At 40.8% G+C, this 24,378-nt stretch overlaps 1 protein-coding gene across 2 annotated transcripts in view; it reads right to left on the reverse strand.

Annotated features, from left to right (window-relative positions):
- The window catches only part of SLIT3 (slit guidance ligand 3), a 482,283-nt gene that overhangs the window by 190,677 nt on the left and 267,228 nt on the right, over positions 1-24,378 (reverse strand). For both annotated transcript variants that reach the window (XM_031506038.2, XM_031506039.2), the window contains one exon: positions 3,991-4,062. In XM_031506038.2, the coding sequence (XP_031361898.2) occupies positions 3,991-4,062 (72 nt within the window). The remainder of the gene's footprint in view (positions 1-3,990; positions 4,063-24,378) is intronic.

Below are 24,378 nucleotides of genomic sequence, written 5' to 3' on the forward strand. Positions count from 1 at the left end.
TGTCTTTGAGTGAATTCAAAGAATGAATTGCCTAAACAGGAGGACCAGGCTGAAGAACAGGATGATGAGTGATTCTTCTCTCTTCTCCATCCTTTGGGGAGAGGTGGAGAGAGACAACCTCCCCACATTAACTCTGTGGGTTGGACCATGGTGCTAACCCCAAGGTTGTGGGTCTGATCCCTGTATGGGTCATTCACTGAAGACTTGGATTTGATGACTCTTATGGATCCCTTCCAACGCACAATATTCTGGGAAAAGACAGGCAAAATAAAACTTCAGAGGCTATTGATACCATTCTTGTTCCTGTGTTGCCTGTAAAAGTTCATCAATGTGCTTTTTCCTGTAGGAATTTAGCAGAAGTATAAAGGATCTAGACAGGAATTTTCAGCTCATGAAAGAACCACTCATGGGCAACACCCTGCCAGGACTTGCAGAACCATTATCACATCTGCAAAATGATGATGGATTCAGGGAACAAATCTGGTCATTTAAATAGCTACCAAATTTTAGGTCAAAACAAAAGTCCAGGACAGTAATTATTTCATTCCTGTAATGACTCATGCATTTGGAGTGTTGCACCAAATGAAATCATGAACCAGATTAAAAATCCTGTCAGAAATGGTTAGATAAAACATTATTCACTAATATTACAGGCACAAAATTGGTGTGCAGCAGATTTAGCCTCGTCCATGCTGCAAAGAAATGCAATGTCTGTCTGTGAGCTGTCCTTACAGCACAGCAGCAGCTCAGCTCAGCAGTGGCGCCCAGGCTGACAGTCCCCAGATTTGTATGTCTGGGGTGGACAGCCACAATAAAGGAAAAGGAAAAACCCCCACAAATCTGGAACCAAGAGTTTATCCTGTGGAGATGGAAAGCACTAATCTCCTGGGAGTACTGTAAAATGTAATTGTTCCACAAGGATGGCTAGAAAACTTTAAGTTTAGGGATAGTGAAGCTCTTTATTTGAAGCTGCAGCAAGTTAGATTTCTAGCAAAATGTTAGGCTATTATGAACCATTAATCTGCCTTTCTGGTGAAAAACAAATAAATATATAAATATCTACCCAGAAATCATCCTAAGTAAGAATTTGTGGTAACTTAAGAGAATCAGTGTTTTATTTAAGTCCTCAGAGTCTCATCCTTCCCACCACAGCAATCAACAATGATACTCAGGATCACCTTCCTTCTGGAACTGAACTCATCCCATGCCATTCCCTGCACCCCCTGCATGCAGACATGAGTCAGAAAAGCACTATTTCACAAAAAGGGTTAGGGTTAGGCAGTTCTCCAGTTCTGTGAGCTGTTTTTTCCCCTCACCAAATTGATTTATCTGGGTTTTGGGGGTTCCTGTTTCAGGAGTGCAAACCACCAGCTCTCTGCCTCAGCAGAGCCCTCCTCGTCTGCTTGGAGAGGAGATCATTTAGAGACCCTATCTTAACAAAGAAGCCTATCAGAATATATTTTTTATAATCATATTAATAAATACAGCCTCAAGAAGACTTTTCACAGTACTTCAAAAGCATTATAAACTAATTCCCTGTGAACACAAAAAACACTGAAGTGCTTTCACACATTTTCAGTTTACCCTTAAATAAAAAAAATGAAAAGAAGTAATGTAATTACCTGTCTCAGCAGTAATTCACAGATGCAGAGACAACAGGACACTTACCATTAAGCAAATTGGTAGAGGGAACATACTTTATCATAAATAAAGCTGTTTCAAGCAAAGGAAAGCAGATCAATAAAAACTAATTCCTGTCACTTCCAATCAAGGCTAAAAATCGATGAAACTTAAGAACAGAAAAGACAGTTAGCTAAAAAAATCTTAGCACAGAAGAGCTGATTTTAGTAAAGAATTCTTCAAATGCTTCAAAACTTCCTGGCATTTTACCCTTTTTCTTCTTTCCCCTGAATGCTCATGTTGAAGGTTAATATACTTTTTATACTTTCTTCTCTGTTGTACAATAGACAGATTGTTTTGAGAGCCATGAAGAAAAGCTGTTTATTTACAGAACCATCAGGGCACAGATAGCTGCAGCAGGAGCACCCCCAAATATCCTGCTACTGGATCTCACCGAGTGTAAAAGAGACACAAAGCAAACAAAGCAAAACACTATATATATATATATATATATATATATATATATATACTGTCCACACTGCACTGGGCCTCAGCTGATTGGAACAAGGACTCATCCCTGCTTAAGGAACATTCAGACCAGGGATTTCCTACAAAAAACTTCCAAAAAAAAAGCACATCCAAGTGTCAGGCTATTTGAGAAAGTGGACATACTGATGATCATTTTTTAAGGAAACAGTGAACTCACCAAGCTGTGAGGAACATCATTCATGATCCATTTCCAACAAGAAACTTGAGAGAGTATTAACATCCTCCCCAAACAGTATCTTTATACAAATTCCTACATTGACCTGCTAGGGGTGCTGTGTATAATTTGGCAATCTTTGGAAACTGAAATCTGTCATTTGATGAAACTGACTTTACAAAACATCAGGTGAATGAACACAAATGCAAGTTTGCTAAAGTTGCCCTTTTATCCATAGACCCAAAATTAAATTTCCAGCAAATCCTTTTAGAGTGGGGCAGCATTCATATTCTATAAAATGTGTCTCTCAGAATTCAATAGAAAAGCTTCCCTTTATAAATCCTATTTATGAGTTCTTTCATTTTTTTTTCTTTTTTCCCCCCCTAATTACAGCAGAGGGGGATTAGTCAGTGTAAGTCTCCAGGGAGCTACATACAAAGCCATCTCTGAAATTAAACTAAAGGGAAAATGGCAGAAGACACTGAAAGCACTGAGCTCTGCTAACAGACAAGACTGGCTAATCTGGAAAAGCCAGGCAAATTTTCTGAATAAGAAAAGGCAAAACTCCAGGAACCTTAACTCTACACCTTTATCTTCTTTAGCCATTCTCTTCTAAAAGACAAACATCTCATTTCCATTTAATTACTTACATTAAGGTCTAATAATGTCATTATTTGATGAAGAATGCAAATTTAAGTCAGAGGTTATCTTACAGAGATTGACATAAGTAAGAGCCATTTTTCTTCACTTCTGTTAATTTATTTAATATGATTTTACAGCTGCATGCATAGCATCCCTGAAGTATTGTATTTTTTCAGTGGCACAGAAAATTTTCAGGCTAGCTACTATTTCCTTTTCTTTGCCTTAAGAATTAAATACATCTTGGATGAGTTTGAGAATCTGGAGGAAAAACAGGGGTGCTTTGTTTAGACGTGACTTTTCCTGAAGCTGTGTATTCCCTAAAGGAATTTAAAGAAATAATTTACTTAAGGATATGGTTTTGGTAGGCTATGGCTAAATTACACAAATGCTTAGTCTAATTTCACAGTCTTTGTATTTTGATCTGCTAAAGAACAGAGCTTTTCCAGTGCAATGGCATGGAGCTCAAAACCAAATGGATTTGATATAAGAGAAGCTTTTATAAAAAAAAAATCCATCAGAGTAAGTGACATTTTGTTTCAGAAAGTATCTGCAAAGATGCTTTTTTCATCTTCTTCAAAAATGCCTTGTTTCAGAAATTAGTATGCAGAATTTGAAAAGAATAAATGGGATTTAAGCATAGGATATTAACAAAATTCAATAATTTGATCCATCTGAGCAATTTTTACGATCTTGCTGATGCTCCAGTTTGGAACACATTTCACATTATATATTTTCCCATGGGGAAAAAAAAAAAGCCAGTTTATTTTCTGGGTAAATTCAAAATCTTGATAAAACTGACTGTTATTTAATGCTGGGCAGATCCAGAACAGTGGCTCTCAGGGCTCTGTGGCCACCAGCCCCCTTCACAACCCTACCTGGGCTCCCCAGGGGCTCCCCAGCCCTGCAGCCACCCAGGCTCCTGAGGCAGCCTGAGGGACTGAAATGAGATTATCACAGATGACAAAGAGCCAAAAGTTAGCTTACAGCATCAGGATTGCATTATAAAATGAGAAAATCCTACTCACAGAGTCCTGATCTTTGGCATGTGGTTGAAGCTGGTAACAGGAATACGGGTGATGTTGTTGTTGTTGAGGGTACTGTTAGGAGAGAAAAAAAAAAGAGAGAATAATTGGTTGATCAGTTATTTGCATCTGTTCACCAACACACCATTTACAGAAACAACCTGTTAAAATTCTTGGCAAGCAGCAAGGCACTCTCCCCGATAGCTGTGACAATTTGTGACATGCCATGAAGGACTCTGCTCAGGGAAAGCAACCAACAGCAGCATCACATAGCTGGAGGTCACTGTTTACCACGTCTGGGTAACGAGGGGTACAGAAAATGAGTTTTTATCACCTGCTGGAACAGATCCAGACCTGTCTGCTCAACTGCCACTTTGAAAACCTGGTGCAGCCTGAGTGGGGGGACATCAGACTTGGGCTCAGCATTTAAAGGCAGTTTGAAGGATTTTGAAGTACTGCGACCAAAAGAGAGCTGCTGGCTCTCCCAGGCTTGTTAGCACAGCCTGCTGACACGGACAGACAGCTCCCATTGCTCCTCAGAAACATACGGATGGATGGGCTCCCTCTCCTCCCCTTCCTCAGGGGAAAATACATGGGGAGTGGAGCAGCCTGCAATAAAGCATGTCCTGAGCCAGGCATGGAAGGATTGCTGCTGCTCTGTCAAGGCAGAGCCTACAGAGAAAATCTGGGCTGCTGGAGGGACCCCCTTAGAGCTTCTCAGGAAGAATGAACTGAGATTGCCATCAGCTGTGTGTGCTGCTCCCATTTGTGTAGCTCCTAATTATATCAATGACTCTCCAGCAAATTAGAAGCTATAAAGTTTATCAAGATAGCAGAGGAAATGGAAAGCACTTCAACAGGGCCTAATTGCCATGCTGCAATTGCCATATCTGCAAATACAGTAGCCCAGCTTGTCATGAGAATGGACAGGGCTGGTGTCACTCAGTGTCCCAGTCCTGCCCCTGCCTGTTTGAAATATGTGGTGTCCACAGCAGCAGGGCAGGGAGCAACCTCTGCTTTCTACAAGGGGCACAGAATTCCACAGGGTCACTTTGGCAGAAGACAGTGCTTTTGTGTGTTTATGTATGTGCTGAAGATTACACACACATACCTGCTGAAGCAGGAACAGCACCTACCTCGTTCTTCCATGAACTACTTAGCTATTCTAATGTCATGTATTTATATAGGACATTTAATCAAAAGCTCTAGAAGTCTTGCAGGAGTTAACTCTCTTTCTTGGTCATCTGCCAATTAAAAAACCACTTTTACAATTCTGCCTAGAAATCCCTTGGCAGAGCCATCATCTAAAACAGCAGATTACAGCTAATTAGATTTTACCCTATTAAGACTGGGTTTTGGGTACACAGGAAGACGCACACACACAGACACATTGGCAAAGCCAGGAGGTAGCAGGGTACCCTGGCTCTGCACAGGCACACTCAGGAGCAGGGTGGCAGCAGCTCTGACACTTGCAGCTTGTTTTGCTGCTGCTGCTGTGCTGCATCCTGGCAGGACAGCACCCAGTACTCCCTCAGCAGCATCAGAGCTGGTATTCCAGCACCATGCTGCACCAGATGGATGCACTGGCAATCTGGAGCCAGCTTGGGGGCTGACACACCCATGACAGCAAACTGCATCAACAGAGCAAAATTACCCTTCCTTTCCAAATCTGTGAGCAGAGAGAGTAATGTCAGTAAAAGCAGAGTTTTGAAAATCTGGAATTTGCATGTGAGATCTGCTGCCAGAGATCTGTATCAGACAAGTCACACACGTTCACACATCAGGCTGATAAGAGCTGTCAGTCTTAGCACATGATAACTTATAGTACAACATTCAGTACTCATTCCAGATCCTCTGGAAAAGTTGAAGATATTAAAAAGTGGACAAGGAACACACAGCCAAGTATTGGGACCGATGGGTGTACAAACCACTGACTGGGTTTGTGGATTCAGGTTCTCAATAGGCAAGGACTCAAGGCAGCCTACTGAAAATGTGAAGAGCAAGATGAAGAGGGAAACACTGTCAGGTTCAGCAGGAGAGCTGGCAGTCAGCTCCTGGAGCTGCCAGCCCCTGTGCCAGCTGTGCCTCCTGCAGGGCTCTGCTGGGCTGGGCTGCAGGGCTGGCACCCCGGGCACCAGTGCCAGGGCTGCAAGCTCTGCCCCAGTCCCTGCTGAGGGCACAGGGACAACTCATCACACTGGGGCAGCCTGCAGGGTGCAAAGTGAACCTCTCTGTCCTACAGTGCTCCATTACCTTATTTACCCAGTGATGTAACCAAAGTCTTTTGTGGTCAATGAGCCAAAAACAAGCCTGAAGAACAATTTCAGAACGGGAACAAATGCACTGAGAGTGCATGAATATATACATTAACATAGCCACCCTTCAGCATCTGTATGTGTTTGCTCTTTACATGTTGGGAAGTTCAAACAGGGCTCAGAAATGGAATTTATAATTGCATCACCATTTTTTTTCCCCCTCTAAACATAAAAATATAATTCTGAGGCAACCCTCTGCCTTGGTTGCCTGTTACTTTAAAATGAGTTATGCACTGGGATGGAAGATTTTAGGTATTCAGTGATAAATAAAAGCCACATGTGAAGTCAGCTCACAAACATTAAATCACAGATGTAGCTGATGTCTGAATCAGTCACATATGGCACTACAGGAGTCAATGGGGGCCATAGGAATTCAAGAGAGATTTTTCTATTGATTTCTAAAGGATGTGGATTGGATTAAGGTAGAGCAGGCTGTGACAGCAAGCTTCCCTCTGCACTGAGGGCAGAGAATACATCCCTGTTCCCCAGAGCAACTCATCTGCATGCAGAAAGGTCACCCATTACTGATTTGATGATTCAAAAATGTTTTACAAGTTCTTAAAATATTTCTATTTAAGAGACTAAGCATTATTCCAATCACACAGCATTTCTGCTCACAAGATACCAAATGAGAGTGGCTCAGGTATTGCAAAGGTTTCAAACACTTGCTTATTTTCAAATCAGCAAAGGTTCCCCATAGTTCATTGACAAATATATAACCCTTCTTCTAAGAATCCTAAATCAGTACTGAATTAATATTGTCTTTAAACACAAATTTCAGGGATAACTCTAGCAGACAGCTACTGCACAGATAACTTAGTAGAATACTATTTCATTGATATTTAAATGTTAACCATAATGAAGGCAATAAAACATCTATGATAACAGCAATTATTTCAGAACAGAGGAGGCCAAACACTGCAAAGGGCACTAATTGCCAGTGAACTGTCTGCACTACAGCCCAGCTGGAGGTGCAGGAATTTAACCCTGCTGCTCTGGCTGCACAGCACTCAGCTCCCAGGCAGTGGGGACTCTGGAATGGGAATGTGTCCAGGTGGAGATGTGCTCTAGAGACATCCTGCAAAGCTTTCCATCATGCACATGATTCTTCCCAACAATGATTTTTTAAGAGATGTGTCCTGGCAGGGTTGAACACAAAATACAGCAGCACTTTTAGTACATGAAGGGAAAAAATAAATGATGCTCCAGTTGTCTGCTGGCTGCTCCAAGGTCCCAGCCTCAGATTGATCCACCCAAAATTCAAACGTCTAGAAAGAGATTTGTATATATCAGGAAAACGGTGAGAAATAGGAATTCCAGAATCTTCTGACTCCTCCAGCATCATGTGGGGACACATATTCTACTGAGTGGTCCTCAGCCTCAAACCTCCCACTTCTTCCAGACCCCAACACATCCCTTGAAAAAGCACTGTCCTCTCATTTAGAAGTCCTCTCCCTGTAAACTATTCACACCCAAGATGCTGACTCAGGAAACTGGGGTTATAGACAATATTATTTATGCCAGCCAACTTCCCACCTTGGGCTGTGATCCTTGTCACATCTTGCAGGGTAAGCAGAAGCAGACTGCAGCAGCCCTAAGGATGCTCCAAGGACTACTTGGAAGATGAAAAAACGTGGGATCAGCAGCCCCTGAGGTGGCACATCCTCCACCACTGTGAGCTGTCAGAGCCCCACTGACTCCAATTTACAGCCCCAGAGGAGCTGCTCTCCTAACTCACCGCTCTGCCAGTTGCCCAAAGTGGCTACAGGCACACGTGGAGCTGCCTTCCTCCTCCTGAAAAATAAAGCTGATTTATAGTCCCTACTAATCAGAATTTTCCTAAAGGGAAGAGTGCTCAGTCTGCAATCCTGTCATGACTTGAAAACAATTACTTATCTCCTTCCTAAGACTTCTGGTGCAAATTTAATTCCATGCAGTTGCATTTTTGTTCTCTTCTGACTTGCTCCAAAGTCATGAACACCACTGCAGTTCCCTGACACAGAGCTGGTAATTCCAGACAGTGTAAATACATTAAAATCACTAGCCTGCAGAAATGACTGTCATGTCTGTGGTTTTTTCAATAATATTTATGTATTATCCTTTACACTTTTCTCCACCTTGCATAGGACTGATTAGAAACAGAAAAAAACAATACTCCTAATTCTAGAAGAAATCACACAACTTTTATGGCAGAGATCTTGAGAAAAAAAGAAAACTACCTAAATTTTGAATCCTGCTTATAGTACCAGTATTTTATTTTAAAAACTCAGCAACTCTAAGCACCCTTTCAGGTCCCTTGGACACATTCAGAGAGCAGAAATCCCAGGCTGTCAGGTCAATATTCAATCTCAATTTTGTATATCACAGATCACACAAAGATTTTACCTCCCTTACTTAGAATTCAATTACTATAATTAAGAGCATATAATAAACATCAGAATGCCTGTCAACTTTTTAATCTGAAATCATACTTTCATGGCAACATAGCCACAATCTCTAATCTGATTTAGTACCAAAAAGATCTCATTTGACAGAAAATGTTACACAACACAACAGAAATATCTGAAACATTAACTATTTATTAAAAACTTACTGTCTTAATGTTTTCCAGTCACACTTCAAGTGGGAAAATGTATAGGAATGTTGTTTTTTTTGTTTAACACACAACACTGATGACAATACCACCTGCTACATCCCAGTTAAAAAAAAAAAAAAAATATCTGGTATTCTAGTTGATCATTGACAAAAGAGGAAAAAAAAAACCTATGCAGATGTCCATTTTTCTAAGTCAAAGGCATTTTCATAATATGCATCAGTACAGTGCAATAGCCACAGTGATGCTTCTTGTTTCAACCTGAACAGATTCAAGTGAAAGGGCCAGGGGAGAACCTGTTGGATGCTGAAGATGCCCTTTGCTACTTGGCAGTAACAGGGACTGGTTTCCTTCCCATTGCTCATCTGCAGCTGATGAGCAAAACTGCTAATCAAACTGAGACATTTTAATTCAAACTTAATTCAAATTGAGCACTTTTCCCCAAGTCTTAATAAGCATCTCCCATAGTTACTAGAGGCTGTTCTGCTGCTCATTCAGGTTTTTGATCCACACCAGGCTGCTTTTGTGTCACATTTGGCTGACCATGAGATACTACAGCATTCGCAAAATTCTCAATTAGAAAGAAATATTCAGACCCAGTTACTGAGGTAAATGGTGGAAGAGATCTGCAAAGGCACCATCTCCTGTACTAGATTATTGCTGGTTTTGAATGCATTTTATGTTTGAGCAGTGCAGATTTTTTACAGGTTTCTAACACACAGGATTTGATATCATGAATCCTACAAACTCCAGCCCTTCTTTGGCAGCACAGGCTTCCATGTGTCTGTGGGCTTCACTCTGAGTAAAACAACGATGTTCAGTTCCTTTTGCCACTCAAAACTCTCTCAACACATTGTGAAAAGGTTGTGCTGGGTTACCTCCCCCTGTGATAAACGTGGGTTTTGAAAGTGAGACACTGAAATGGAGCAGCAAAGGCGAGGGGAGCAGGCTGGTGGGGCTGAGCTGTGCCAGGCCCTGCAGCTCTGGGAGCACTAACAACCAACATTTCCTTCTGTCTCCTCCAATTACCCCCCTGCTCTGTCACGGGGTGCTCCTGGCTGGGTGTGTAATCCCCGTGTTGTGTGTCCGTAACACCATGTAATTGGGCCTAATGCAAGATTATTATCCATGTGCATGCAATGGGTAGCTACAAATGGTGTGTCTGCAGCTGGGAACGTTCCCAGGAGTGAATTACTGTCATACTCCCAGATTACTGCCATGGCTCCCAGCTCCTATCCCCAGTGCAACTATACATCCACTAAATGAGACCAGGAAATTCATTCACACTTAACCAAGGCATCTCCAAGCATAATTAAGCCTCTCGTGCTAATAGTTTTTTTGATAATGTTACATCTACTCTGAAGTGGATGAAGTGAGGCAAAAAAAGAGAAAATAAAAAAGCTGAATAGCTTTGCCTAAGTTGCCAGTGGAGCTCAGAAGACAACACTACTCTGTGTTTGGCAGTGCCAGAAACATGACTTATCCAAGACCTCAAAGCTTTGGGGGGGTGTCTGTGTGTGTAGTGGTGGTAAATAAGAGTGAAGGAATCTTTTTTTCCCAGTGTACATGTGGAGTGAAACTGTTGAGGCTATGCAAGATTAGACATCACCATCAGTATTTATGCACATAAAAGGAGGACCTCAGGATCTGTCTGAAATACAGAGATGAAACATGAATTTGGGAGATGACCAGCAGCATAATTTAGCACTAACAGTGCCTTTACCTTAGACCTCTGTGTTTCACATCACTTACTTTTCACATCACTTACTTTTAAGCCTCCATCCAACTACATAAAAACACTTTGCCACTGCAAAGGAAAAGGAACCCCTCTGTTCCTTGTATTCACACAGGGGTTAAGCAAAGCAGTAACAGGTTTAAATTTCAGAAAGAGGGATTTTCATTAGATATAGGGAAAATGTTCCTTACAATAAGAACAGAAAAATAAGAGCTGTTACAGAGTGTGCAGCCATCAGGAGGAAGCCTGTAATAAGATACTAAATAAATCCTTGTCAGGAATGGCACTGGATGGGCCTGCCCCAGGGAGGGACAGTGGATGACAAATTCTGACCCCCTCCAGCCCTCATAAAGCACCCAATAAAACTAACAGCAACAATTCCAAAAAGTGAATCTAAATCTATATTTAGTAATAAATGCAGAACTTGAGTTTCATACACTGCCATAATTAATGTTTGTAATTAACTTTCAGATTGCAGGGCAAAAGAAGCTATATTTCCAATAGCTGTAAAGAGCTATTTTTCATACAGGTCAGGAGGAATTTGCATTGAATTAAATATTTACTGTTTCATTTGGGCTCTGATGAAAAACCAAGGTGGCCTTAGCACTCCATATCTCAGCACTGAATTCAGTCACCCTTGACTTTCATGGCATCCAAGGTTTGCTTGTTAGGCAATGCCCAAAACTCAACTGCATCTCCTCTGAGTTGTGGTGAGCCCCGAGTGCCTCTTGTACTCGATTCCTTGATCTCACCACAGACTGTTTAAGTTAAAGCCCACAACCACCATGTGGGCAGATAATGAAAGCAAGTGATGCTGCACTGATTAATCCGTTACTCGGCACTGTTAGGAAACATAATGATCTCACAAGGGGCCTTATTCACTGACATGGAGCAGCAGAGCTCTGAGCTGACACCTCAAATTAGCAGCACAAGCAATAACAGCTGGGGGTTTGTCTCAATATTTGTACCCAACTCTAAAATGAGTTGGCACCAGGAAAGTGCTATTTTTAAACACGTTAGCCCAGGCAAATAATGGTCTAAATAGTCTCCAGGTGACACGAAGAAGCCACTGAAATAAAAATAACTGGTTGCCAATTTGTGGTTTCTGTTCTAGTATTAGTCTTTTGACAATGTGTTCACAAATGTTCTCATCACAGCAATGTGACTCACATTGCTGTGAGAGGCTCCAGCATCGTTAACTTGGGAAGCTGACATCAGAAATATGAATATCTCAAGGATACAGAGGAAAGAAAACCTTTGTTTTAGAAATGTAAGGAAAAAATAAATAAACTTAGCATAGAATTATGCACAAAATTGCCGCCAGTGTTTACTGCTACAAATGCCTGGTTCTTCCCATTCTGTGACTAATTTTAATTTGCATATAACTGTCAGATTTTAACTATGTAAGTTTATTATAAAGGCCAGATGTTTAAGGCAGATTTATTTTTCCCCTTGAAGGAGTGAGAATCCTTTCAAAAACATCAGGATTTAGGGAAACTGAGTATTATAATAACAGATTATTTGTTTAAAATGCCTGTTTTGTCACCTGGCAAGAACCAGGATACTCACACTTGCCCACAGTGATAACTTTAGGACATATTAACTTATGTCCTGTAATTACTGCATTAATTCTCCCTGGAATCTGGCTGTGCCTTGGCTGGAGTCTCTGGGATGGGCAAGCTCAAGAGCTAAGGTTAAGAGCAGGGGAGAGGGATAAAGAGGACTTGCAGCAAGAAAATGTTGGGCAAGTTATCCAGCTAAAGAGATTGGGACTGGGAATCAGTGGAAATGGGCAAGAGGCCAGAAAAAATCAAGCATGAGCAAAATGAAGGACTTTGGTATGGCCAAACCTTTCTGGTGCTACCTTTAGCCATGATTTTATGTTAGATATGCATGTACATATCATTATGCCTGAATTTACTTGCTCACACCAACACCCAAATATATAAAATATTCCAAAACAAGATAGAGAACAGGATAACATAAAATTAAACATAATAAAGTTTATACAGAGAAAGTGGGTACAAATTTAATTGTGTACTTTGTTAGATGTTAAATCAAGGCTGTCATTCACGTGGTTTTATATGAAATGTCTTATTGCTTCCCCTAGAGGAAGCTGCTCTTTCTGTGCACTAAAAGACATTGCTATTTTCCCACACAATCAAATCACCTCTATTAGCTGTACAAAATACATGTACCAGTTGCATCTCCCAATTCTTTCTAACATCTATGCCTAGTGAGAGTTGAAAAAGCTTTTTAGAGAAGTTTCAATCAGCTTTTCAATCTTTTACATGGCACTTTAATTCTAGGCAGAAAATACAAATTCCATTCAGCCTGAATTAAAATATAAAAACATTGGTGCAAAGACAATGCAGGCTGAAAATATTCTGCCACTGCTTTATTTTTGAATGAAGGATTCTCCAATGAGTTTTTCTTCTAAACTCAAAAATTGCAAATGAAACACTGGCTTTCCTTTTTATTTTTGAATCAAAAAATTTTCTTAGATCTTTACCCAAAGGCAACACAGTTTTCAGTACACTGTATTGGGAATGCCTGCTGTGGCTCTAAGTCCCAATTACATCCACAATTTTGATTTGGAAATAAAAGTATTTATGTGAACACTGAGTAAATCTTTTACATCATTAGGGTGGTTTTGATGTTTCTCTATGGTACCAAATTTCAGGGCTGATATTATTGCCTAAAACCACTGGGAACGACTCCAATTGTCATAATACCTCGACCAATGTCTGCTCAAGTCAGAACAAATCCCACTGCTGATTTCAGCAAAGACTGAATCTAGTCCCTGCAATCCATTTATTTAGGCACAGATTTTTGCAGGAACCACAGAAATCAAACATATAATTGCATTACATTTAAACTCCCCTAAATTTTGATTTGTAGATTCATTTGAAAAACTCTCGTTCAATGAATTAATACAATAAACTTACAATACAATTGTTTCACTTTAATATAAATTCATTGTTAAGTAGAGTTGATTTTGGTTTTTTTTTTTTTTTTAGGTTATAGAGAGATCTCTCATACCAAACATGGCTCTTGGTGTCCCCCAACTGCATGCAAGTCAGGAGCTGTGGTTTATGGATTCTGTGTTGCTCCTAACAAAATCAGTGGAAACAGGACTGGGTTCTCAATACATACAGAGGTCTGGAAGCCTACCAGAGTGAATTTATGGAAAAGACAAAAAAGAATCAACAGCATGAAGTCAAATTATACAAACCTTGTATTTGTTGCATCAGCTCCTCAGCAAAATAAAAGTTTCTCAGGTCCCTGCCTAAAGAGTTGTTTCAGGTTAGTCCTTTCTGAAGCTGAAACAGCTTTATAAACACAATCCAATTCAAACTAACACAGTTCGACTCCAAAATTTGAAAGGACTTTGATCATTTGTTCAGCCTGATGGCTTTTAATGATGGAGATTTCCAAGGTAAAAGGTTTCAGCTTTCAGTCAGCTGAGTGTTACTATTTCCTTACAGGACTTCACCAAAAGACATTCTAAAGAAATTGGTTAACACTGGATCAGAAAGGAATGGTATCATTCTTCAAAGCCATGTTTTAATTTGTCCTGAGTACACTGCAGCCTTAATGCTACAGCTTTATGGTAAAAAAATTCTATTCTATTCTCTATTCTTACAGCCTTGCCCCAGAATGAACACAGCCCTCCGTACTCCTCCGAGTAACACACCACCAACAGAAAAGCCATTCCGAGTGGCAGACAGAAATTAGTTGCCTTTTCTGAGGTAAGGAAAGTGACAAAAATGGACTGTGCATCCACTGCTGGTGCGCTGTGGCCATGCTCAGTCTCCTTGGGATGGTCACCGTGCCAGCCCGGGGCCACCTCAATGCCGCAATGCGGCAGCGCCGGCGGGGCCCGCGCTGCCCGCTGGGAACAAAGGGGGACGAGCCACCAGCCCCAGTGACACGGCACTGCTGGCACTTCAACCAAGCGTCAGTGTAAAAGGTTCTACCAACACCTTGTAAGGGGAGGCGATGGGAAGCCACAGAGAGGGGGCGGCCAGAATCCCTGGGCGCAATTTTCTCCCAACAGCAGGACCAACAGGTCCTGCAGGCAAAATAATGCCCCTTGTTACTCTGGAAATATCTCACTGATTCAGTGCCTCAGCTGCCCTTCAGCTTCCAAGGCCATTGGCATTCCCGCTGGGAGAGAGCAGCGGGAAGAGATCTTCCATAGCTCCAGCAAGAGGACAATGACCATAGTGTGGCACAGAACCATACAGGTAGTTCCTGGCTTTGGACAGCAGAGGAAAGAAAACAAGAAAATCTTTTAAAGAAAAAACACTTCACCTTATCTGCTAAAATTGCCTCCTCAAAGTGCAAGAGATTGAGAAGGTATTTCTGGAATAATTTTATTTTCTAACGGTATGTCATGTCCCTATCTGCAATTCATCCATGCTGGAAATTAAGGCTAAAATACAGGCTACTATAAATCCACATGAATGAAATAGGGAATGTGTAATACACATATTCTGTGAATTCAAACTTGCATGTATGGACAGTTGTTAAGGAAAAGTTACATTTATAGAGGAAAGAAATTATTTGAAAAAACAAAGACTACACGTAGTTTCTAGACAAGGACAATTATGTTTCTTGGTAAAGCTGGAAAGGGATCTGCTTTCCATCAGGACTTTATTTTAATAAGGCATTAGACAGTGCTTGTATCACACAAGAAAAAGGTCAATATGTTTAAAAATGCCTATCTTTCCAAATTTTACATTTCTCCAAAACTCCGCCTGCCCATGAGAACAGCAATACCTGCTTATATTCATGCAATACAGGTAAGAAACCATAATAATCTGAATAGCAAATACTCACAGTGTTTCATTTGCCTCCAGTCCACAGAGAAAAAACACAAAATAAAACGTACACAGAAAACATTCGACGCATCCATGATTTGTTCAGGAATATTCTACAACCGCGAGCTGTAGCTAAATAAAAGGAGTCTGTTCTTCACACATAACTGTTTCTCTGCATGCACCCAAAATAAAATATACCTGCCATTGTGGAGGGTCTGTCCTACCCGTTTCGGCTGGAGTGCCTCACCTGGCTCCTAACACCCTTCCCGCGGATGGGAAGACGGGATGTCTCACAGACAGGATGGACCCAACCCTTTTAAGACACCACTGGAATTGCCCAAGGAGCCAGTAGGAAGCGTGGGTGCTGCAGCGTGGGCTCCCCCTCCCCAGAGCCCGCCCAACCCGCAACCGCCTCCTGCACCAACGGGGGCTTCTGGCGGCCTCCAAAGCGCCGTCGCAGAGATGCTGCATTGCGGCAATTCATCGATCGCAGCGGCCACGTCCCGCGCTGGGGCCATGAACCAGGGAAGTGCCCCACACTCCCTTCTCCAGCAAAGCCCTGCTGCTCTCAGACACAACTCGTGGTTCTAGTGGCAAACGGAGACTTGCCCAGTCTGTGCTGCTTCAGCCCTCCAGCACAGCCATTAGCCTGGCTAGCGCTGTGGTCTCTTTACCACCACATAAAGCCCACTCCAAGTGACAGTCTGGTGCTTGCACACCAAGAAGGCTCACCTCACCCAGCACTGAGAAGACAAGGGGGATGAAAACAATTTTACAAAGTTAATGGCACAAGAGAACATCATTTCCATAGCCATTGATGCTGTTTCAACTGACCAAGCTATTCTCTCTAAAACACTCGAGTAACATGGTATATTATAACAAAGATTACTGGATGGCCTTACAGCATTTTTAGATTTGTTTCTAAGGATGTGCAGATGTCCCAAGCATGGCTATCCATTGCTTGTAAAGACTAAAACCAATGCATTCAGGTTAATCACCCCAAAATAAAAACGTAATGTACGTTTTCTAGACGTAAAGAAATGTGATGCTACTTCAAAAATATTGAACCAGTTAACAAGAAATTGCTTCATTTATGATAACTTAATTAACATAGAAATAGTGATTATTTTTCTTCAATGACTTTGACATTATTTTATACTTCTGTCCTAAAAGCAGCTCTTAAATTGTCTTTATTCCTAAGGCCAGAACTAGATAAGCTACATAAATAAAATCTAATTTATATTAATCTTATTCCTACCTTTTAAGTTTTAAAAAAAATTTTCTTGCTTTAACCGTAATTTTAAAATGCTCTCATCATCGCATATACACACATATATACCTACATTATACGCATAACCTTTTGAACAGTGAGAAAAAAGAAACTATTTGATCTTTAGATCAGAAGCAGGTTTTACCAATGCATTTTTTTCAGGTACAGATATAGTTATCTATTTCACTTCCAAGAAGTTCCAAGCTATCTACATATTACTGATTTGATTTCTAATTTATTACAGGCACAATATTATTGTCCCAGCTAAAAATATTGCATAATGCCAGTAATATGTAATGCATAGTACCCCGGTCCCTGCAGCTACAGTTTAAGGTAAAATATCTGACATCTTGCTTCAACTGGGAGCTCGACAATCCTTGTATTCAGAGCTCCCATCACAGTTTTACTCTCTCTTTCCAGGCTTCTGAGCCCTCCCTTGAACAAAGACTGGCTACAGCTCAGAGCTTTTGTCTATGTTGTACTTAGCACAGCAAAGGGACAAAAGCAACGTCTGAGAAAGACAAACCATCTACCCCCCTACTGGTCACAAACAATGCCTTTAGCTGCACACAGAAAAAAAGAAGGGAAATAGTTATGTGTTTTGAAATGTTTTTATATTGATCATTTTTCGCTGTTGTGACTGAGCTCAGAGGATGCAGGAGTTCCTACACACCTCACCAGCTCTGGACCCTCATGTTGCAGGAGGGCTGAGGACACCTCAGGATATTTGACAGTGATATCACAGGAACCTGTGGTTCACATGCATGCAACCTCCCCCCAGCCACAGAGGCTGCATTAGTGCCAACAGAACCACATCCAGCTCCTGGAGCATCGTCAGCCTGCTGCTTCGGGGAGTCATAGAAACAATGAACTGCAAAGTGCGGCATAAAATGACTGCTCATCCACCTTGAGCTCGTCATGTTCCCCCAGAAGCGTGTCACAGCCTCTACTTTATCAGCAAGTTGTTTTATTCCATCCTAGTCTTCAGCTCAGCTCTTGGTTAAGGTGTTGAGCCGCACATCAGCATGAAATACCCAGCTGAGTGTCCTCTGGATTAAGTCGTTCACATTCATTTGACTTTCAACAGTCAAAATGCTTGTTCTACATCTTTTATATTACTGACGAAGAAACTGTATTAGTCAAAGGGGAGGGAGGGCAGGTCACAAGATGAGCAGAGCATGCAAATGAAACAATTAATATCATGGGAGAGAAGGTGTGCCAGAAATCTCTATATCACCTGGAGTTTCGACTTTGGAATCTCTCGGAGCAGTGACTGCAGCACCAGGCTTAAACGACACAACGCATAAAACTTGGCTTCCTCAAAAAGCAGACTGGTCAGTGATTCATGAAACTAATAATTCTAACCTGACACTGCTCTTATCTTGGTAAGTTCTGCAGCCTGTTTGGCTCCAGGCTATTCTTAAAAGGAAAAAACCCTCCAAACTAATGGGGCAGGGAAGGAGAATGAGCACAGCATTCAGCTACTACATATGCTCCAGGAAGGGAAAAATCCATCTTTCTAAATATGTAACATAATTAGGCATCCGGACCAAGGACTGATAGAAATGTTCATCAATTTGCAAGGACATGCCTGAAATACGGCAGGATTAGCAAAATCATTGATCAATGAATGTATGCAAATATATTCTCCCCATAAAGAGAGCATTACATTATATCTGTAACAGGCATCAGCGATTTTCAGAGACCCTCTCTTAGCCTCTCTTATTTTGTCTCGGCTGGTATTTGATATAAAGCCTGTCACCATGGTGCCATCTGGATAGTGTTCCTTTCGCCATGCCGTACTTCCAACCTCCCATTTGTAATCTGCTGTACAACAGAGGTTATCTCAGATTTCATTTCCACATCTTGAGCAGGGACACCAGATCTCCCACAGACATGCATCAGCAAATAAAAACATTTCTTATCAAGCAACCACGTATGCACCTCATCTTCCCTCCATCAACTCGTCATGCTGATTACGCATCTCCTTTCCCTAGGGTCCACTGCGGGGGCACTGCACTTTCTACAAGTTCACCTGAAAAAAGACATTTCTGCAGTTAATCTTATCTCTGACTATTTATGTAACTGAAACCTTGTAGTAACCACAGGCAGATTCTCTGGGAGCCTTTCTCCTTCCCTTACAGACAGCGATACAGGAGGCAGGAAGAATGGGAAGAGAAGAAACCAAGGGACAGTCTAACAAAAAACAGAGTGAAGAGAAGAGGAAATTCCCATTTGTCTACTGATACCTCTGTACTCTGGGCACACTATTTCTCTATTGCCAAACCAACTGTTGACTTCCTCTTGCATAACTTGATTGTCTGTGATACAAACTCAACATAGAAAACTGTAGATACTCCTAGAAATGCCAAATTCATTGTTTTTCACCTAATTTTACCAAGCAGGTACATGTATTAACTGCCAATGGCTACGCCCTTCCATTACTTTTTATTACATGTATCATTTTTCCATGTTGACTGATGAAATAGTAAAGATTTTAAATTGTTTTTATTAATTTGCATACATTTGAGCTAATACACACCCTCAGGTAAAAAAAACAACTCCAAACAAATCAACAACAACAAAAAAACAAACCAAAAAAAAAAAAAAAAAAAAAAACAAAAAAACCCCAAAACCCAAATCACAAAAAACTATAAATTAAAAACAGAAATAATTTAAATTTCACTGTACTCAAGAATAAGTAAACTAGCTATCTAAAACTAGCACATCATTTGACAAAGAATTCTCATTTTCATCATTGTATTTAGGCACATTGGTATCAGTTATAGGAACATGATTTACAGAGTTCAAATTTGATCCTGATTGCCTCAACCTATCGTAATTTGCAGCAAAATAGAGGAGGAAATCACATTTGTGTGGCATTTTCAGGCTTTCATTAAGCAATGACATCTCATATATTTACAATTATGTCATGACTTTCGCTCCCCGTCTCTCCAGGTTGTGAAAGCAAATAAAAATCTTCTATCTAGTTAAGACATGTCCAGAATAGCATTTTGCAAATAAGTAAAACTGACTATATAACTGAGTGTTCAGCATACAGAGGCAACCCTAGGCACAATTAAATCCTGGCTGTGGCACAAAATATTGATTCATGTTCAGAAAAGTTCTTAAAAGTTTGCTGCGACAAAAGGCAGTGTGCATTACAATCACACTCACCCACGACATCGCCTTTAGAAATTGCACAGACTAGAGCTTTGATGAAAGAATCGTTTATAAGAGGAACATATTGAATCCAAGCAAGGACGGCAGGAATAATCCCAATTTTTACTCGCTGGTAAAACACTTGCAATGCCTGGGTGTGGCAGACAATGCACAGAACTGGGGCTGCAGGCCAGGCTGATGTGACAGACCGACTCTGTCCCACCCGACGCGGCTCGGGCCGAGTTGGAGCTCAAAAACATCGACACAGCTCCGAGTCAAAGTTCGAAAACATCGACACAGCCCTTACAGCTTTGTGGTTTTGTGGGTTTGCCATGGAGCAGGAAGAAGAGTGTGGCAGAAATATTCGGAGAGAAAAGGTTTTGCATATAAGAGAGAAGAATTTTAATTTCTCTCCATTACTTCAAGATTTTGGGAAAGGAAAGGTGGTGCAATTTTATTTACCTTTATTATATTTTGCAATTAGAAGACGTTATCTTTTTAATATAATACATTTAGGGCTCATTTGGAACTGAAGTCACAAATATTTGGAAGACTATACTTGCACTTTTTCATCATTACTTGTGGATGAACTCAGAGGATTTTTCACACTAAGGCACCCAAAGTGGACTGGTGGATCCCTGAGCGTGTGCAGCTACGGACTCAATGACACTCAGTGCTCATTCATTCCAAAGGCAGATAAAACTCAGGAGGGAGGACTTGCAGACTCAGCCATATGCTATAAAAGACGTACAATGAATGTGGCTAACAACAAACAAACCCCCAAATCATTCTGTACTAGCTCTATACAGCAAGAACCCATTTGCCTTCTTTAACAGAATACTACCCACAGACCTCCTAGGATTAGCTCTTGGTATGATAAAATCTTATGCAACAAACAGAATGTGTTCAAGCTCTGTACCCTCTGGCTGTCATTATAAAGCTGGAGAAAAACAGCTTTTACAATATAAAAAAAAAGGGAAACACTCCACCTAAGTTGTCAACAGTGACTTGTAATTCTTTCTGTGCTGTCCACACAGTACAACTCCCATGCCACCGCACAGTTTTCCCGTTACCCCAGAGAGAGAAAACAATGACAAATAAATTAATGGGCTTTTTGCTAAACTGAATTCTCTTTCTTACTGAGAAAAATGGTTCAGCCCTCCCAGTCTAATGACACTAGTATGCTCAGGCACTCAATAGTACCAGTTTATCCAGTTTGAGCTTGTTGGACCATCTTGAAATTAATTTCTTTTATTCATGTGTCCTAAGAGACTGGAGGTGAAATTCTGAACCCTAGACACGTTTTATCTCATATCCTTAATAATTTTGGGCATTTGGATATAAAACCATGGACTAATTTTTAACCTACAAAGTGTATGAACAGCATATTGTCAAACCACAAGGAATAGTCGCTGATAATTTTGAAGACTACACTGGGTTTTAGGTTTGGTCTTGAGGGTTTTTTAATAACCTTGAATCATACTTACAGCTACAGTAACAGGTATTTCTCAATAATACTGTTATTGCCAGATATTGCCACAGGACATAAGTAAAAATTAAGCAGAGACCTTCTCCTACTAAAAAATCTTTAATTAGAAAAATTACCAATTTTCTTCAACTTTTCTGTGCATTTCTATGCCAATAAGTCTTAAGACAGTTAATAGCTTTTGCCACTTATTTACAAACACATGCCCATTTTACATTTTATTGCTGTTTCAATTGTTGCACGCACTTTTCTGCATCTTGGAATGCAAGACCAAACCCATTGAAATATTTTTTATCGTCTTATAAAAAGAGGGACACAGGAATTATGTTAACAATAAGAATTTCCTATTTTATCAACAGCTAGAAAACAAACCCTTCATGATAATCTGTTCAGGACATCAGAGACAAGAATGAAAAAGCCAGCCCCAATGCAGAACGTCCAGGACAGGATGTTTAAGTCCATCAGTTCTGCAGTTCATTTCTCAGACATTATTTCAACTTGCTGGGTAGGCAAAGACCATCAAGAGAAGGCACCAAAGCGCTTTATACTCAACATTTTTGCATCTTTTAACCCAAAACTCAGAGTCAGCAGTAGAATACAGCACCTGCTTTAGGGTCTAGGTAGGTCGGGCCATAAAATCTGTGACACTTTTTGTGTCATGGGAAGACAGAGGCTCCCAAACACAGAGGTGACCAAGAGCGCGATGGCGCTGGCAGGCGCATTCCGCGCCCTGGCCCATTCCCAGCTGCGGCTGAAGTTCACAGCTCCCTGCACCACGCCAAGTTCTCGTGTTAGGCACAAATTTCAGCCTTGTTTCCATCTCTGCCTCTGTGCTATTAGTTGGTACGGGAACATATTTATAACGCAAAACAAGAAAATGAGAACAGTAAATGAAAACAACTTGTTGAAAAGAAGAAATACGTCGCACGGGTCACGGCGTGCTCTGCATTTTGAAGGATAACTGAAAATTCCTTCTGCACAAAAATTCCTTCTCTTTCTACTATAAAGCTACTGAATCACCAAGCTCCTTGCAGTCATTTTTTTTTTGAGGAGCTCAAGGTGAATGAAACATGCAATTCAGAAACCAAAGTGTTTCTAAAGAAAGTATTCTTAGTTTATTTTTTGAGCACGGCTCTGCCCCAAGTTATAGACAAAATTTAGAACTCTGTAGACAGGCTGTGTGTGAGGAGAAAAGTACAGGAATGGAAACACTGAATATCAGAAAGGTCACATGAAACCAGTAAGATAAAGAAGAGATACATTATTTGGTACTCTGGCAAGCTGTTCAAACAGATAATTAGATTTATTTTTGCAAGAATCATTGAATGTTTTCTACATACTGCGTTTTATGTTAAAATATACCTGCATAAAATACACAGTGGGTCTGAAATGTTGAAATTTGTTTTCATTTGTTAATGTTCCTTGATGGTTCAGATCGCTGTACATTTTAACATTTATGACTGTTTTACAACTAAAAATATATTCTCTGGGGCATTTAGCAAATTTATTTTGATAGATTAAATTCTCAGACTTTCTTTGAAGAAAAACATAGGGAAAAATTCAGATTATGTTGGAAGTATAAAACATGCATTTTGTGACTGCAAGAAAAATAAGCTTAGAAATAGATACTATCAATTTGTTTTATCATCTTTTAGAATTAATATTGATTATTTTTCCTGTAGCAGTGTTTCTGTGCTGAAAATTAAAAATGCACTAAATAACTGATTATGATCTATTTTCTATATCCTCATCTCCTCATCTTTTCCACCCATAAATAACTGGCATAGAAGTAACCAATTAAAAACAGACAGGTAAATAAACTAATTCAGCATTTACTACATCCTGAGGAGAAGGAATGCAATGCTCCCAGCAACTTCTGCGGAGCCTGCAGAACTCAGTATATTGCAAAAAAGGGCTCCATTTACTGTCCAGCCTATTTAGTGAAAGTTATAGCACAGTCTGCTGTTAGTGGAGGACTGATTCACTCTGCAGATATAGACAGTCTATCAAAAGGGGAAAAAAAAAAAAACAACCCAATTTTAGAGGAGTTCCAATTTTTTTTCCTTTCTCCTTTTCTTTCACCACACAGTAGACTTTTCAATCTGACAGACAAGTAAAATTTTATAGTGGTAACACATTACTTTTCCTGAAAAGTGCTATTACTATAGAATTCAAACAATACTGTTGATAACATAAGTTCCCAGATAAGAAAGCTTCTGCTGGCTCAATGTGAGCAACACATACTCTGTGGGATCCACATCAGGGTCCCAGCCTGGGGTACAGGGCTCAGAGGGGTCGTGACAGACACAGCCACCCCCAGGTCCCTCAGACAGCTGAGCCTGTGCTGACACGGAGGGCAGAGCTCCTCTGAGCATCAGTCCGAGCTGGATCCAGCCCTTGGGAACAGCCCTGTGCATCACCAGGGCGTTCAGACCCCCGTGTGTGGCACAGGCTGCCCACCCAGCCCTGCTGCTCTGCCTCCTCTCAGGAGCCCAGGACATCGTCGTGACTCTGCTGAGTCTCCAGGTGCCAGCAGTGTCTGAGGCAGGTGCTTATTTTATCCACCTACCATTTGCTGTTTCATCCCGTGTAATTTAAGGGCAAGCTCTGCAGCAGCCAGGCAGGCCTTCCCTGCTGTAGGAAGGTGTGCACTGGGTCAGGGCTGCTCTCCCATTAACTCACGGTGGACGAAGAGGGATTGAATTTTGGAGAGGTCGCGTGTCCTTCCCGCCCCCCTCCATTTCGGCTCAGAATTATGTGCTTTAATGACTATTGACACTCAGCTTTGCAGGATTAACTTTTGGGTGAGAGGGAAAGCTTTACAGCAGTTCATATTGCGAAAACCTATTCTAAAAAGGTCTTTAAGTGAACAAGTTACAATTAGTAATAAGCGAATTATCTGCACAGATACCAAGTTCAGGGTAATATTGAATTTACATTACAATGACAGCACTCTAAATATAATATGCTGCTTCTCTGGTAGAGTCAGCTTTCACTGTCAAAA

Source organism: Lonchura striata, chromosome 15, assembly GCF_046129695.1.
Source record: "Lonchura striata isolate bLonStr1 chromosome 15, bLonStr1.mat, whole genome shotgun sequence".
Taxonomy (NCBI): Eukaryota; Metazoa; Chordata; class Aves; order Passeriformes; family Estrildidae; genus Lonchura; species Lonchura striata.